This window comes from Rana temporaria, chromosome 4 (assembly GCF_905171775.1).
Source record: "Rana temporaria chromosome 4, aRanTem1.1, whole genome shotgun sequence".
Taxonomy (NCBI): Eukaryota; Metazoa; Chordata; class Amphibia; order Anura; family Ranidae; genus Rana; species Rana temporaria.
In genome coordinates, this window is record NC_053492.1 from 371,420,019 (window position 1) to 371,436,368 (window position 16,350).

The 16,350-nt window shown below is 43.3% G+C and overlaps 1 protein-coding gene across 1 annotated transcript in view; it reads right to left on the reverse strand.

Annotated features, from left to right (window-relative positions):
• Positions 1-280: 280 nt before the first annotated feature.
• The window catches only part of SNX9 (sorting nexin 9), a 159,315-nt gene continuing 143,245 nt past the window's right edge, over positions 281-16,350 (reverse strand). The window contains exons 15-18 of the mRNA XM_040350956.1: positions 11,721-11,810; positions 4,330-4,444; positions 4,137-4,228; positions 281-963 (exon numbers count right to left, since the gene is read on the reverse strand). Coding sequence (XP_040206890.1) covers positions 916-963; positions 4,137-4,228; positions 4,330-4,444; positions 11,721-11,810 — 345 coding nt within the window. The 3' untranslated portion in view covers positions 281-915. The remainder of the gene's footprint in view (positions 964-4,136; positions 4,229-4,329; positions 4,445-11,720; positions 11,811-16,350) is intronic.

The following is a 16,350-nucleotide window of genomic DNA, read 5'->3' on the forward strand; positions in this document are numbered from 1 at the left end:
GTTATCTCTTGAAAAAATCTTTATTGTCATTAGGACAATGAGCATTCCGGTGTGTTTGCACGCATTTAGATGTTTTCCGGAAGAAAAAAAAAATGCAGCATGTTATACTTTTGTTGAAAGCCCTGGAACTGACTGCACTGGTATGTACTAGCGCCATTGAAAAAAGAAAATGGCCAACACTGTGCATGCGGTTTGCAACACACTGGAAAGCGTCTGTTTGAACCAGCCCTAAAGGAACATTTAATTCGAAATATCTTTACATTAAATCACTGGGCCTATGTCAGTTTCTTTTGTTTATTAATAAAAGGAAACCTAACTTTATGATACATTTTTTTCCTGAGTTGCACAACAAAGTTTAATTAAACTTAACATAAGAAAAAAATGCAGTTGTAACAAGGCCGGGTAATAACAATATTGCGGTATATGTATATCGCACGGTGAATAGATTTTCTTCATAAATCGCACTTAGTGTTAGTGGACAGAACATGAGTCCATGAATGAAGGTTCAGTTCAAAGATTACTTTGAAAGATATAATGTGCATCCAATCAAATAGCAGTGTTGGTTATAGGCAGGACAGGTGCCACAGGGAATCCAAGGCATTCCACAGACGTGGCTATAGCACCTTCGCTCTTTGCAATGAACAGGCTGAGAAGTAAAAAAGAGGGTGATGCTATAGATGACGATTTGATTTTATCTGAAAATGAACATGCATTTCATAAGCTGTGGTATTTTAGTGCGCTGGAAAAGCAGTCTTTCTGGGAAAAATAATCAACTTGGCGTAAGCACACTTGCAGCTGTGCAGTTCTAAGTTTATCCTCCGGGGGGTGCAGTGTCCAAAGGGCTGTTTTTCAATGTCCAATTAAATTCATAGGAAGGCACTTCCAATAAACCTTCAGATCCAGGCTTTGGATTTCTTACATGACGGGGAAACGGCCTAGTGCCTGCTTCAGCTTTTCAGCAATCTAGAGAGAGAAAAATAAATATTTTATTAAAATGGGCTACAGCATTATTAGAATACTTTGTAAAGGGGAAACAGCAGACCACAAGCATTTCTCCAAGTAAACCTGATGACTTTCAAACTGAGCATATGGTGAAAAAATTAATAACAGAACATACCTTCAATAAAAATGGCATGTCGCAACTATTAGTAATCCCAGAGACCCAAGCAGCTGGAAATGTTGGAAATGTTAAAGTTTCCTGTAAAAAAGTTTTGTTTTGTCCTACAACTTCCCTACCTTCCTATTGGTTATGGAAGCTGCTCACCCCATAAAGGAGCAGAAGGGAGGCTCCAGGGATACTGCAGGGACACACTCTACTTTTGCACATAAAGCCAACTTTCGTGTTAAATTTCAGCTGCCTAGATCTCCGGATCTTCAAATTGCTTTAACCACTTCCCTCTCGTAGGACATCATAGGATGTCCTGGACTTTTACAGGCAGCAGGAGGGGAAGCCCCACCCCAGAAAATACAGCGACAATTTTGAAAAAAATTCTATATTTTTTACTTTTTGCTATAATAAATATCCCCCCAAAAACATATATAATTTTTTTTCCTCAGTTTAGGCCGATACGTATTCTTCTACCTATTTTTGGTAAAAAAAAATCACAATAAGCGTTTATCGATTGGTTTGCGCAAAATTTATAGCGTTTACAAAATAGGGCATAGTTTTATTGCATTTTTATTAATTTTTTTTTTTTTTTACTACTAATGGCGGCGATCAGCGATTTTTTTCGTGACTGCGACATTATGGCGGACACTTCGGACAATTTTGACACATTTTTGGGACCATTGTCATTTTCACAGCAAAAAATGCATTTAAATTGCATTGTTTATTGTGAAAATGACAGTTGCAGTTTGGGAGTTAACCACAGGGGGCACTGTAGGAGTTGGGGTTCACCTAGTGTGTGTTTACAACTGATGGGGGGTGTGGCTGTAGGTCTGACGTCATCGATCGAGTCTCCCTATAAAAGGGATCACTTGATCGATGCAGCCGCCACAGTGAAGCACGGGGAAGCCGTGTTTACATACGGCTCTCCCCGTTATTCAGCTCCAGGGAGCGATCGCGACGAGGCGGCTATAAACGAATAGGCGCGCCTTCGTCCCGGATCTCTCCCCGCGGGTTACCGACCGACGCATGTACCGGGAGGGGGGGTCCCGGTCGGACCCCCGACCTGCGGAAAGGCGGGACGTACATGTACGCCCATATGCCTGTACGTGCCATTCTGTGGACGTACATGTACATGCGGCGGGCGTTAACCAGTTAAAGGTAAAATGGAAAAAGTTCCAACATTGGGAGCTCATGTCGCATGACGTCTGAAAATCAATGTTTCCTTATGGAAGCCGTCCTAACTGGTCCGACAAGTCGGTCCGACTTTGAAAATGCTCCTTGCACTACTTTGGTCCGACTTCGATCCTACTTCAGCCCATTGAATATCATTGAAGTCGGATCAAAGTCGGATTGCCGGCTTGCCTGATCCGACTTTGGCATGCGACTTGTGCTCCGATGATCTTGAGGGGGGAACTCCATGCCAAATTTAAATAAAAAAAACGGCATGGGTTCCCCCTCCAAGGGCATAACATTGCCTTCAGTCTGGTAGGGATTTTAAGGGGAACCCCCTACGCTGAAAAAACGGCGTGGGAGTCCCCCCAAAATACATACCAGACCCTTTAATCGAGCACACACCCCAGCTGGTCAGGAAAGGGGGTGGGGAAAACCAAGCGCCCCCCGCCCCCCCTGAACCGTACCAGGCCACATGCCCTCAACATGGGGGGTGGGTGCTTCTAATTTTCTGAGATTGTGGATTTGGGGTTTTCATGAGCTATAAGCCATAATTATCACAATTATGACAAATCATGTCTTGAACTATCTTGCTTTGCATGTAATGAGTCTATCTCATATATTCATTTGACCTTTTAAGTTGCATTAGTGAAATAAATGTACTTTTGCAAGATATTCAAATTTTTCGAGTTTCACCTGTATTTCAGTCAATGAGAGCTGTCTCAATTAGCACTACTAAAGTCACCCCCACATTAGAAAAGGTTCCTGTACTATTTTCAAGGTGACTTCTATCCGACTTGTACTCATTGGCCCGGATTCACAAAGCACTTACGCCGACGTATCTCGAGATACGCCGCCTAAGTGTAAATATGCGCCGTCGTATCAATGCGCCGGACTCTGAAACCAAGACACGCCTGAAAATAGGCTTCATCCGACCGACGCAACTTTCCTACGCCGGCGTATCGTGGGCGCATATTTACGCTGGACGTAGGTGGCGCTCCCATTGATTTCCTATTCACATATGCAAATGAGGGAGATACGTCGATTCACGAACGTACTTGCGCCCGGCGCATAATTATATACGCGGTTTGCGTAAGTCGTACGCCCGGCGTAAAGTCATTCCCCATATATGAGGCGAAACTCATGCAAACGTATGGACCAGGGAACACAGCCGTCGTATTTTACGTCGTTTACGTAGTACGTGAATAGGGCTGGGCGTAGGTTACGTTCACGTCGTAGGCAGTGATCCGTCGTATCTTAGGGAGTAGTTCCGATGTGATTCTGAGGATACGCACTGGGATACGTCCACGGGACGGCGCATGCGCCATTCATTATACGTATCTGTCTGAGACTCTGCCCATCATTTGCATGGGGTCACGCCTCATTTGCATGGCACACGCCCACTTCCAGATACGCCGGCTTACGCCTAGGAAACCCAGCGCAGATTTGGCAGCACTGGCTTTGTGAATCCAGTGCTTGCCTCTCTGCGCTGCATCGGCGTAGCGTATATTAGATACGCTACGCCGGCATAAATATGCGCCGATGTATGTGAATCCGGGCCATAGACTTTAATGGAAGTCGCCTAAAAGTCGGATCCTCATCTATATTGATCTGGTTCGGATCTGACATTACAGGAAGATTACCCAGTGATTCCCTGAAATTTGCTTCAAAGTCGCTAGCAAATCGCCAGGTTGTTGCTGCAGTGCGAACCGAGCCTAAAACCTAGAAGCTGATTGTGATGTGATATTTGACCAGTCTGTGATGGGCAACTGACAACGTTTATCCAAAAAAACAGCATTTAAGATATCAAATTATATTCTCTTTGACGAAGCAATAGTAAAGAGATTTCATGTCTTACCGTTTCATAAAACTGTATTTGCTGCTCCAGGTACAGGCGAATGACACTGTTGTAATCATAAATTCGATTAGAGTGGAAATGATTCATTTCAGCTGGGTAAGAAATCACATAAATTAGGAACAATATACCTTGTTAATGACCAAATTTTTCCTTATTGCATAACACGTACATTGTTCTCATATCAATGCATTACCTTGAAGTGCATATGACATTGTGCTTACTCGCTTCCCCATGTTGATCTTGTCCTGTTGTGTTATTTTACTAGTAGCCACCAATTTATCACTTTCCTTTACCTTGTCAATGGCTGCCTAAAATAACAAAACAGAAATTGTAGTTCAGGTCTTTCCAATGAAGCAATATTGCAAGAATGAAACAATCACAATTTTCACTGAAGTTGTTCTAGTTCTAAACAACCTTTTCATTAAGGATGCTGTATAAGGCTGGGTTCACACTACTACACTACTTTCATCCTACTTTGCTCTGTGTTCAATGTTTCCCTATGAGAGCGTCTTGTAGCGTCCTACACAAGTCGGTCCGACTTTGAAAATGCTCCCTGTACTACTTTTGGTCCTACATTGATCCTACTTCAGGCCCATTGAATATCATTGAAGTCGGACCAAAGTAGTATCCTGTTCATGAAAGTAGGATGGATGTAGGACCAATGTAGGATAAATGTAGGACCAATGTAGCAGAGCAAAGTAGGATGAAAGTAGTGTAGTAGTGTGAACCCAGCCTGAGCTATGAATGTTGTGTTTTTAAGAATGTCAAAAATCCCAACTCTGTGGCTCGCAGTGTACATTAAGGCAAAAATAAGACTCGTAAAATAGAGAAGAATAGCTGTTGATCTGCAGAAATGCACTCAGCTCCTTCATGTACACGGGACGTTCAACCTCTCCTGAAAGATTTAACTTGACAGCTTGAAACTAGTGTCTAAAAACGGCCGTTTAGCCGCGTTAACATGCCGCATTTGCGTCTAGGAGCATTTGTAATTTTTTTGTTAAAATGAATAACGTCTGTAAAATGAAACACTGCTAAACGCGAGTTGCCGCGTTTAGCACTTCAACTGCTTCTACATAAAGCTTTTGAACGCATTTTTTGGAGTTCAAGAAAAAGCCTCTAAACTCAACTGCCTAGAAACGACTATAAATGAACATGTACATGTACTGATAAGATAATATAGAGGAAAGTTCAGGAGCATTTGAAAAAAACTGCTCCTAAACGTCCGTTTACCAGCAGCAGTGTACATGATGCCTAAGTCCTGTTGTGAACTGACTGCACTCATAATTTGTGTTTATTGAGTGGTGTCAGCCCTGCCTGGTGACTTTTGCTAAACTCAAATTCTCACACTCTCAGAGCTCTTCTACATAGGGAATAACTGTTCCATAGTCCAAGTGATCTAGGTGGGTTAATCCGGCTCCTCCAGATAACAGGCACAGGAGACAGAAAGGCTCAGAATTTTTAGCACAATCCCTTTTTCAAACAAATAACAAAACACTTTTAATCATTCTCTGTAGCCATTACCTTTTGTACCACCACCCCCACCCTTTAGAATGTAAGCTCTATGAGCAGGGCCCTCCTATATTGAACTGTACTGTAATTGTGCTGTCCCCCTCTACATTGTAAAGCGCTGCGTAAACTGTTGGTGCTATATAAATCGTAAAACTAATAATAATGGGATATTTAACTTACCACAAGTTAGCAAATAAGAGAAGTTCATAGTTATGGTTTACCTTCACTTTCGGTGATGGTGCAGAACAGTACGTTTTATGTTTGTTAATTATCATCCCTATGAAAGGTGTGCTTTACTAGAAACTGCACCAAAAGAGCAGCATGTAGTATTTCTTTCATTATAAGTAGGGTTGTCCCGATACCACTTTTTTTAAGACCGAGTACAAGTACCGATACTTTTTTTCAAGTACTCGCCGATACCGATTACCGATACTTTTTTCTAATCTCAGTTGACAGTGGCACATGTGTCAGTATTTTTTTTTTTACAATTTAATTGACATCTCCCCTTTAAGTCAGGGAAAGGGACTAGGGACACAGATTCTCCAGTACCTTTCTTAGCAGCCTCAGCTGCACTGAAAAGGAATGGAGAGAAGACATCGGCTCCTCTCCATTCATAAACCGAAACACTGTAAACACAGTTTACGATGTTTTTTTAAGTTATGTGAATGGACAGAGTCAGTGATCACTAACTCTGTACATTCGGAACAGTAAGGAGCTAGATTTACTGGTTCCTACCTACGCTCTCCATCCTGACAGATTGAGGGGGTGGAGGAGGAGAACAGAGGGGGACACCAGTACGGAGGGGGAAAGCAGCATGGAGGGGGCCACGGAGGGAGACCGCAGCATGGAGGGGAACACTGACGGAGACCACAGCATGGAGGGGGACATGGAGGGAGACAGCAGCATGGAGGGGGGCATGGAGCAGAACGGAGGGGAACAGCAGCATGGAGAAGGACACAGAGGGGGACAGCAGCATGGAGGGGGACAGGGTGGAGAAAGGAGGGGGACAGCAGCATGAGCTGTGGATCTCCGAGTTCCTCCAGAGTTACCATGGGCCTCTTGGCTGCTTCTCTGATTAATGCTCTCCTTGCCCAGCCTGTCAGTTTAGGTGGACGTTCATGTCTTGGTAGGTTTGCAGTTCTGCCACACTCTTTCCATTTTCAGATGATGGATTGAACACTCCTCCGTGAGATGTTCAAAGCTTGGGATATTTTTTATAACCCAACCCTGCTTTAAACTTCCCCACAACTTTATCCCTGACCTGTCTGGTGTGTTCGTTGGCTTTCATAAGCTTCACAGAACAGCTGTATTTATACTGAGATTAAATTACACACAGGTGGACTCTATTTACTAATTATGTGACTTCTGAAGGCAATTGGTTCCACTAGATCTTAGTTAGGAGTATCAGAGTAAATACACGCCAAACTTTTCAGATATTTATTTGAAAAAATATTTTAAAAAACATTTATCATTTTCCTTTCACTTCACAATTATGTGCCACTTTGTGTTGGTCTATCACATAAAATACATTTACGTTTTTAGTTTTAACATGACAAAATTTGGAAAATTTCAAGGGGTATGAATACTTTTTCAAGGCACTGTATCTCACGTATATAGGCCAGTCCTCCTTATGCTACCTTGATTGCCTTTTGTGACTGTCTTGTACATTATTGGAAAGTTTATTTGAAGTCTATGTTTTATTGTAATCTGCTGCATGTTGTTAAATAAAAAAGTAAAAAAAAAAAAAAAAATCAGATCATGCGCTAACAAGTAATACGTTCATAACCATGTTTCTTTTCCATTCACTGTCTTTACCAGGCTGGGGCAGGTCCAGGATGTCATGGGCTCAGAGAAAGTGGGTTAAATGATGCTAGCCTTCAGGCTCAGGACATCTAGTGGCAGAAAAAAGTACTGTAGGGGAAATCTCTGGATTGAAAGTGAACGTTGCTGCATACTTCATCTTTTTATGGGCTATTCATTTTTAATTTTGTAATATTTAGCTGGAGCTTTGGCTTTTAACCTTCTGCTAAAATGTATTTACTGTAGGTACCGGTAACTTATTGTCAACTGATAAAAGTCAGATAACCTCAACACAGAATTTCTTCTTAACATTTGCATTTCAGAAAGTCTGGCGTTAAATAAAATATTGACTGGTATTTGGGCTACTTTGCTGGAACAACCGTGGTAAGGCAATAAATGTTACTGAGATACTCTCCTGATAGCCACACAGTTGGCCTAAAACAAAACAAAAATTATGTGCTCAACAGTACAGACCAACCTATGGTGATGGTTTGGCTCGTGAATCAGACCCTTATATTCTATTTTGCATCCTTGACTCATTTAGGGGCAGTTTACACCAAATGCAGTCGTGTGCGGTTTTTCTTCTGCAACAAAAATGCATGGACAGTAGAATATATGGGTTCCAATGGGCTAGTTCACACCAGTGTGGTCATTTCCAGTGCAGAAAACAAAAGTAGAACATGCTAAATTTTTTCTGCACAGAACTGTACTGGAAGTTGGCAAAACACATTACAGCAAAAAGACCCCAGGAAACATTGAAAAAAAATAAGAGGGGAAAAAATGCATTGAAAGCGCATCAAAAATGCACCGGAATGCTGTAAAAACACATCAAAAACTTCCAGACTGCGTTTTTGTGGTGTGAACTGGCCCTTAAAGAATAATACTCTTGGCCTGGCAAAAGTACAATAAAATGTGGAAGAGTATTTTAAGATGTATTCCACCAAACCATTCTAAGAGTGGGCATTCTAAAAGGTCAATTTATATATTTTTTTAGTAAATAGATATAGTTTATCGGCTATATACAATAGTTGTGATATGTTGGATAGTATTATTGTTCTCAACCATTTTTCATTGTTAAGGACTGCAACCTAAAGAGAAGTCTGGATTGCAAACAATATTTCTTATGGTTGCAAGCAGACTGAGAATATATTTACTTTGAGTTTTTTAACCTTATTAAAACAGATAAAATGGGAATTGAAAGCAGGAACCTACAGAAGCATGTATGTATCCCTATAAAGCTGGTTCAGTACCTCAGGGGCTTACCCATGGAAAAACAACATAGAATATCCAAGCTCAAACTTACCGACCAATCAACAACCAACCAAATTCACCTGTCTAACAGCATGCGTTAAAAACAGGTTTAGTTGCACGCATTTGCAAATGCATGTGTGAGCTGCAGGCCCCCTCAAGGCTCTCTGTGTACTGCAGTCCTAACTCTAAAATGTACAGTCTCCTCAGTGGAAGCACATGTATGCTGATGGATAGATAAAGGGCAGGTGACTGGAGGTAGCCCAGCCCTCCTTAAATGGGCAGGAGCACACTAAACACCCAGCACATAGAAGCAAAGGTGCCAGTGCCCTTTAAGGAGGGCTGGGCTACCTCCAGTCACCTGCCCTTTATCTATACATCAGCATACATGTGCTTCCACTGAGGAGACTGTAAATTTTAGAGTTAGGACTGCAGTACACAGAGAGCCTTGAGGGGGCCTGCAGCTCACACATGCATTTTCAAATGCGTGCAACTAAACCTCTGTTTTTAACGCACTGTTAGACAGGTGAATTTGGTTGGTTGCTGATTGGTCGGTAAGTTTGAGCTTGGATATTCTATGTTGTTTTTGTATGTATACGTGCCTTTTCCAGCGCTCCTTACTGTATAGACCAGTCATAGGTAGGGGCAGTGACATTTGTTTTTTGCTTACCCATGGAAGTCTCAACTTTAGAGGAGAAAGTCAAACTTCAGTCATTCTTCTCCCATTACTTATAGCTCAAAACTGGTCCTTCAGAGTGACAGTGCATAAATTAATTAAGGGGGCATGGGTATAACTTTGTCAGGACGGCTGTCCACCTTTCAGAATTTACATTACCTGTTTTGCAGGGAAGGTTTAGTTCAGTAGCAAAATGCAGGGACTGGTATTGCAGATCTTCTTTTTGAAAATGCCAGCTTCACTTGATGCATACTTGTCCTAGGTCTATGACTTAACCACTTAAGGACCGCCTCCTGCACATATACGTCGGCAGAATGGCACGGCTGGGCACAAGCACGTACCTGTACGTCCTCTTTAGGTGCCCAGCTGTGGGTCGCGGTGTGCGCCCGCGACCCGGTCCGAAGCTCCGTGACCGTGGGACCCGCGGACCCGATCGCCGCTGGAGTCCCGCTATCAGTCCCCGGAGCTGAAGAACGAGGAGAGCTGTGTGTAAACACAGCTTCCCCGTTCTTCACTGTGGCACTGTCATTGATCGTGTGTTCCCTGATATAGGGAAACACGATCAATGATGTCACACGTCCAGCCCCGCCCCCCTACAGTTAGAAACTTAATGAGGTCACACCTAACCCCTTCAGCGCCCCCTAGTGGTTAACTCCCAAACTGCAATTGTCATTTTCACAGTAAACAATGCATTTTTATAGCATTTTTTGCTGTGAAAATGACAATTGTCCCAAAAATGTGTCAAAATTGTCCGATGTGTCCGCCATAATGTCGCGGTCACGAAAAAAATAGCTAATCGTCACCATTAGTAGTAAAAAAAAAAAAAAATCGATAAATGCTTATTGCAATTTTTTTTACCAAAAATAGGTAGAAGAATATGTATCGGCCTAAACTGAGGGGAAAAAAAACTTTTTTTATATATTTTTGGGGGATATTTATTATAGGAAAAAATATTGATTTTTTTTCAAAATTGTCGCTCTATTTTTGTTTATAGCGCAAAAAATTTAAACCGCAGAGGTGATTAAATACCACCAAAAGAAAGCTATATTTGTGGGAAAAAAAGGACGCCAATTTTGTTTGGGAGCCACGTCGCACGACCGCGCAATTGTCAGTTAAAGCGACGCAGTGCCGAATCGCAAAAACTGGCCGGGTCCTTTACCTGCATTTTGGTCTGGGTCTTAAGTGGTTAAAGTGGTTGTAAGCCCTCACATATACCCAGTGAAGTGACTGGACTCAGGTGATACACAGAGAGGAAACAAATCCTCCTACATAAGTTGTACTTGTTTATCTATTGCTGTATATCCTCTACATCCATTCAAATTGCAGAATTTACACAGGATCTCTCAGCTATGAAAAGAAGGGGGCAGAAAGCTGATGAGGTGAGGAGAGATCTGAGAGATGATTGGAGGGAAGGAACACACCCCCTTCACACAGCACACAGAAACAGAGCTGAGGCTGTCAATCAGCTGGAGGTCCCTCTCTTGTCACCTTTTTTCTCTTGGTGTCAGGTACATTAGTCAGAAGTGGAATAAATTGGCAGACAGAAATGACACATAGTGCTCTTAAATGAGACAAGTACACAATATAGAACGATATGCTTTGTTCATATTTCATATCTGAGGTTTACAATTACTTTAGAAACACGAAATCAGAAAATCAGTAGTTGCAGAAAGAGGGCAACAATGATCCTTTCAGCATCTCTTTCAGGATAGCTATACCCTAAAATCAAATTTCTATCTTTTTATAAACTAAGGACAGATTTACTGCAGTAATAGGCCAATGACCTTTGTGTCATTTTCAGCAACCTGTGAATCCATGTTTCCGGTTATGGGAGCCAAGTGTGCTCCATTTTGGCAATAGTCCACGAAGTGTCCATAATAAAGGAGCATTACCCGATATATAGTGTATTCTTTACATACAGGGGTCCTATATGTTCTGGATGAGCTGCTCTGTTCACTAAAGACTGGAAATTAAGCACAAACAGTGTGGGGTTGATTTACAAAAGGCACATAGGCTGTTCATTGTGCAAGGAAATTTTGCAAGGGGGTTTTCCCTTAGCTTCATTTTGTGTATAAAAAAATAACAAAACAATATTCTAGCTTGCACATGACTGGATGATGGAAATCAGCAGAGCTTCACCTCATTCACTTACCAAAAGGAGAATTCCCTTGAAAACTGAACAGCCTATTTGCCTTTAGTAAATCAACCCCACAACGTTTGTGTTTCGTTTTACCAGTCTAGTGAACCGAGTAGCTCATCCAGAACATATGGATTCAGATCAGCCTTGGCTATAAAACATAAAGAGCAGTATGTTTCACATTTCCATAAACACAGAAAGACTTCAAAGGTACCTTGTGAGCAGAAATCATGTCTGGAAAGCAGCTCAGAAAGCCTTTGTACTCATGATTGGTTTCCATCAGGAAATGGAGATCTTTCCTTGGCTGAAAAACAAAAAAAAAATTTAAAACTTACATTTAGAAAACTAAATTTTTCTGCTATATAATACTAACATGATTGTCACATACACGTTCCGTATGAAACAAATACATACTAACTTTACACTACTATACAAAGTACTTTTTGGGTAAATACATTAACCACTTCAAAAGACTGTACATTATTTTCTACTTTCCATATAATTAGGCAGTATGATATAATTACCTCTCCAATAAACTTTGCTCAAAAACCTGTCACCTTAAAGCAGTGGTTCTCAACCTGGGGGTCGTATGACAATTTGCCATGGGTCCCCAAATCCTTGGCTGTTCCTGAAGCTCGCACCGCTCTCCCAGGCATCACGCGGCCGCCCAGCAGGACTATCCCTGGAGCCCGAGGCCACCTACTCAGCCTCTTCGCAGCCGCCCATTAGGTTCATGGCATGGCTGGGGGGCAGAGACTAGAGGTCAGCTGAGTGGTATGGAATGTGAAGAGGGAGGGGCTGGAGGAGACCCCATCTGATTTCGGCATAGGTGTCACTGCTGCGAGACACTGCTGTCAGATACAAAGTGAAGCCAGAGACACAGTGAATGACACTACCTGTGATTATAGTTGCCATTAAAAGTCCCCACTACTCAGATCAGCAGATGACCTTGATCAAGAGCACCTAAGTTGGCTGATCGAAACTCGCCCCAGTGCTGCCACTGATCCCAACTCCCCGCCAGCACTGTCACTCAATAGGGGGTAAGAGGAGGAATAAAAATAGAGAATACATGGAAGAGAGAGGAAGAGAAGGGGAGGAACCAAGAAAAAGGAGAGAAAGAATAAGAGAAAGAACAAGAAAGGCGGCTAGAGAGGGATGGGGGGGGGGGGATAGAAATTAGGATAGAGAGAGATAAAAGGGATAGAAAGGAGAACAAAGAGAGAGAGTGGTACATTATAAAATGTACCACAAGGGGTTTTAATACTGTACGAGTGGAAGAGACTCGGGGATCGCTAAATATCCGTGCAAACTACTTGTCTTACCTTGGGTGCTGACAACCCACGCTACGAAAATAATTTTATTGTTGGGGGTCCCCACAACTTGGGAAATTTTATCAAGGGGTCACAGCACTAGAAAGGTTGAGAACCACTGCCTTAAAGGAAGGCTATCACTTATTTCTGCAAACATGCAATGGCAGTAGCCCTTCTTTAAGACCTCAGGCTCAATAAAGCATGTGTTATACCACCTTCTGAGAAACGACCTGCGGGAGATCGCTTTAAAGGGCCCCTTCACACTGCAGCGCGTGTATTTTTACATTGCAGCACTTTTAAAATGCATTGTGCTTTTAAAAAATGCAGAGCACATTTTAAATGCGTTGCATGCAGCACATAATCCATGAATAGCTGGCTGTTAAGGACGTCATTGGGACCGGCTCCTTAACAACCAGCTAATCATTGGTTAGGGAGCCGAGACCCGACAGTGTCCTCAACAGACTGTGATAATGCCTTCCCCAGGGTCAGCATGCTCAAGCTCAGGAGAGATGCCACCAGAGGAGGGAGAAGAAGGAGAAACAGGCAGGCGGAACAGTAGGGAGCATCTACTCCCAGAATCTAAGGGGAGGAGGCAGGGGAAGGCAGGAGAAGGCGGATCTGAGAGGATGAGGCAGGGGAAGGTAGGATCTTAAGGCAGAGGAAGGCAGATCTGAGAGGAGGAGGCATGGGAAGGCAGGATCTTAAGGCAGGAGAAGGCAAATCTGATAGGAGGAGGCAGGGGAAGGCAGATCTGAGGGGAGAAGGCAGGGGAAGGCGGATCTGAGGGGAGGAGGCAGGGGAAGGCGGATCTGAGGGGAGGAGGCAGGGGAAGGCGGATCTGAGGGGAGGAGGCAGGGGAAGGCGGATCTGAGGGGAGGAGGCAGGGGAAGGCGGATCTGAGGGGAGGAGGCAGGGGAAGGCGGATCTGAGGGGAGGAGGCAGGAGAAGGCGGATCTGAGGGGAGGAGGCAGAAGAAGGCAGATCTGAGGGAGGAGGCAGGGGAAGGCAGGATCTTAAGGCAGGAGGCAGGGGAAGGCAGATCTGAGGGGAGAAGGCAGGGGAAGGCGGATCTGAGGGGAGGAGGCAGGGGAAGGCGGATCTGAGGGGAGGAGGCAGGGGAAGGCGGATCTGAGGGGAGGAGGCAGGGGAAGGCGGATCTGAGGGGAGGAGGCAGGAGAAGGCGGATCTGAGGGGAGGAGGCAGAATAAGGCAGATCTGAGGGAGGAGGCAGGGGAAGGCAGGATCTTAAGGCAGGAGGCGGGGAAAGGCAGATCTGAGGGGAGGAGGCAGGGGAAGGCGGATCTGAGGGGAGGAAGCAGGAGAAGGCGGATCTGAGGGGAGGAAGCAGCACCCTGGCTGCATTTTTGGTGCACGTTTGTTGCAGTTACCATTTATGTCAATGGAAGATGCATCTTCGCTTTTTGAAAGTGCACCAAAGATGCAGCATGCATGACTTTTTAAACCACAGCGCAAACACAGCACAGTGATGTGAAAAGTCCCATAGGCTTTAAAGGCAAATCATTTTTGATGTGCTTTTGTCTCGCTGCAAAAGCTCATTAGTGAGAAAAAGCCTTAAGAAAGCTGTCGGTCTGCGACTGTCAGACATTCATGAGGCAATCCTGCAAGTTTGACAGTTGGTGTCACCTGTCAAACTCTGCAGGCTAAGTTAAAAGTACTGTGGCTGTAAAGCAAAGCATTGCAGCAGCAGCATATGTACCGCCCTGGCTGCAATGTTAGAATTTAGGTGGGCCCCTAGGACAGGGTGGTAAAACTGCTTAACCACCCGTTTTAACACCCCCCCATGTGAAAAAGCCCTAACTTAGTGAATGAATCACTATGTCTAAATGAAAATGATTCCTGTTTTAGCTGTGGATTCCTATGTACTGAATCCTGCTGTCGTTTCTCCTGCAATGGCATTACAAAGCCAAAAAAGAATAAAAAAAAGATAACACGTCAAAACCTGACAACACATCATAATGGCTGTTTGGAATTTAAATATATAAATCTCTCAGCTAAAGTCCCTGACTCAACCTGCCACCATCCACATAAAACTGAAACATCAGTCTTGGGTAGACTTACGATTTTATATCAGCTATCATATCAAATCGAATAATCCATAACATGTACAAACCAGCAACTCGACAGATTCTCCACAGCAGTATCATCATCCAAAACTGACGCGTTTTGGCCTTAAGCCTTCAGAAAAAGCAATCTTGCTTAAGGTCGAAACGCGTCAATTTGGATGATGTTACTGCTGTAATGCTACAATAAATAATTTCTATGAAGAAGCTGTCAAGTTGCCGGTTTGTACATGTTATGGATTCTCTGTGAACTCAATTAGCCAGAGCACACTAACCACATTATACAGCGGCAGATATTGGGTGAGTTTTCTCTTGCTATCATATCAAAACGCTATAACGCTCCTTACCTCTTATTTAAATGAAGTGCCAGTGGCAAAATAGAAAGAAGACATAAATAAAACATAAAGTAACTACAAATCTGCTAAGGCAAACATTCTGAGTTTAGTGTGAATTACACACAAGACACCAAACTGAAATTTATTGGCATTAATTTATAATTATAAAGCACTCTTCTCCCTTGGCACTCAAAGCAGTTAATCTGCTGTTGGCGCAGACGGTATGGCAGCCATTCTTGGCATGCCCAGTAGAATATCATAGTAGGCCCCCTTTTTTAGACAGGGGCCAAGTAACCTACCAGCATGTCTTTCAAGTGTGCCACGGAGAACATGCAACTCCATACACCATAGTAACACTGTACTACAATATTATTGCTTATAACAGTGATGATCACTGTTATATGCAATAATTTCAGCTGTCATGAATGCCTGATTATTATTGTGATCTGTGACTGGCTACAGCTAATCAAGATGAATTGAGACGTTGGCTTAGTCCATATATACACTGCATTTACATCTACTCCTGAAGAAGCGAGCAGTGACTCGTGAAACGCGTCGAGTTTATGACGCCTGTGTATTACTGCATATCAACAATTCCAATATATGCATGTGGCTGCTTGGTATGCTTTATCTATAAAGCCCCACGGGTGCTATTCTTTGTTGTTGCCTCTCATTCCTCATTGGCTCACTGACTTTGATTGACAGCAGCGGGAGCCAATGGCGTTCCGCTGCTGTCTCAGCCAATGAGGAGGAGAGCCCCCTGGACATTCCAAGTCTCTCATGCAACATCGCTACATAGAGATGGGCTCAGGTAAGTATTAGGGGGGCTGCTGCACACAGAAGGTTTTTTATCTTAATGCATACAATGCATTAAGATAAAGAAAAACCTTCTCCCTTCACAATCACTTTAGGTGTGTTTGGTGTTGCATTTTGAAAAAAACTCAACATTTAAAATACAACTTCGGCACAGGTCAGCTGCTCGTTTTGTCTAGGGGTTAGGTGAAAGCTTATATTCACCTGATCCTTTGTTCCATCAGAAAATGGTGCTCCCCCACAGTCCAGTGGTGGACTGGTCCTGATCTATAGAGCCTGCTCTGGGCTTGATGACATCAGAAACA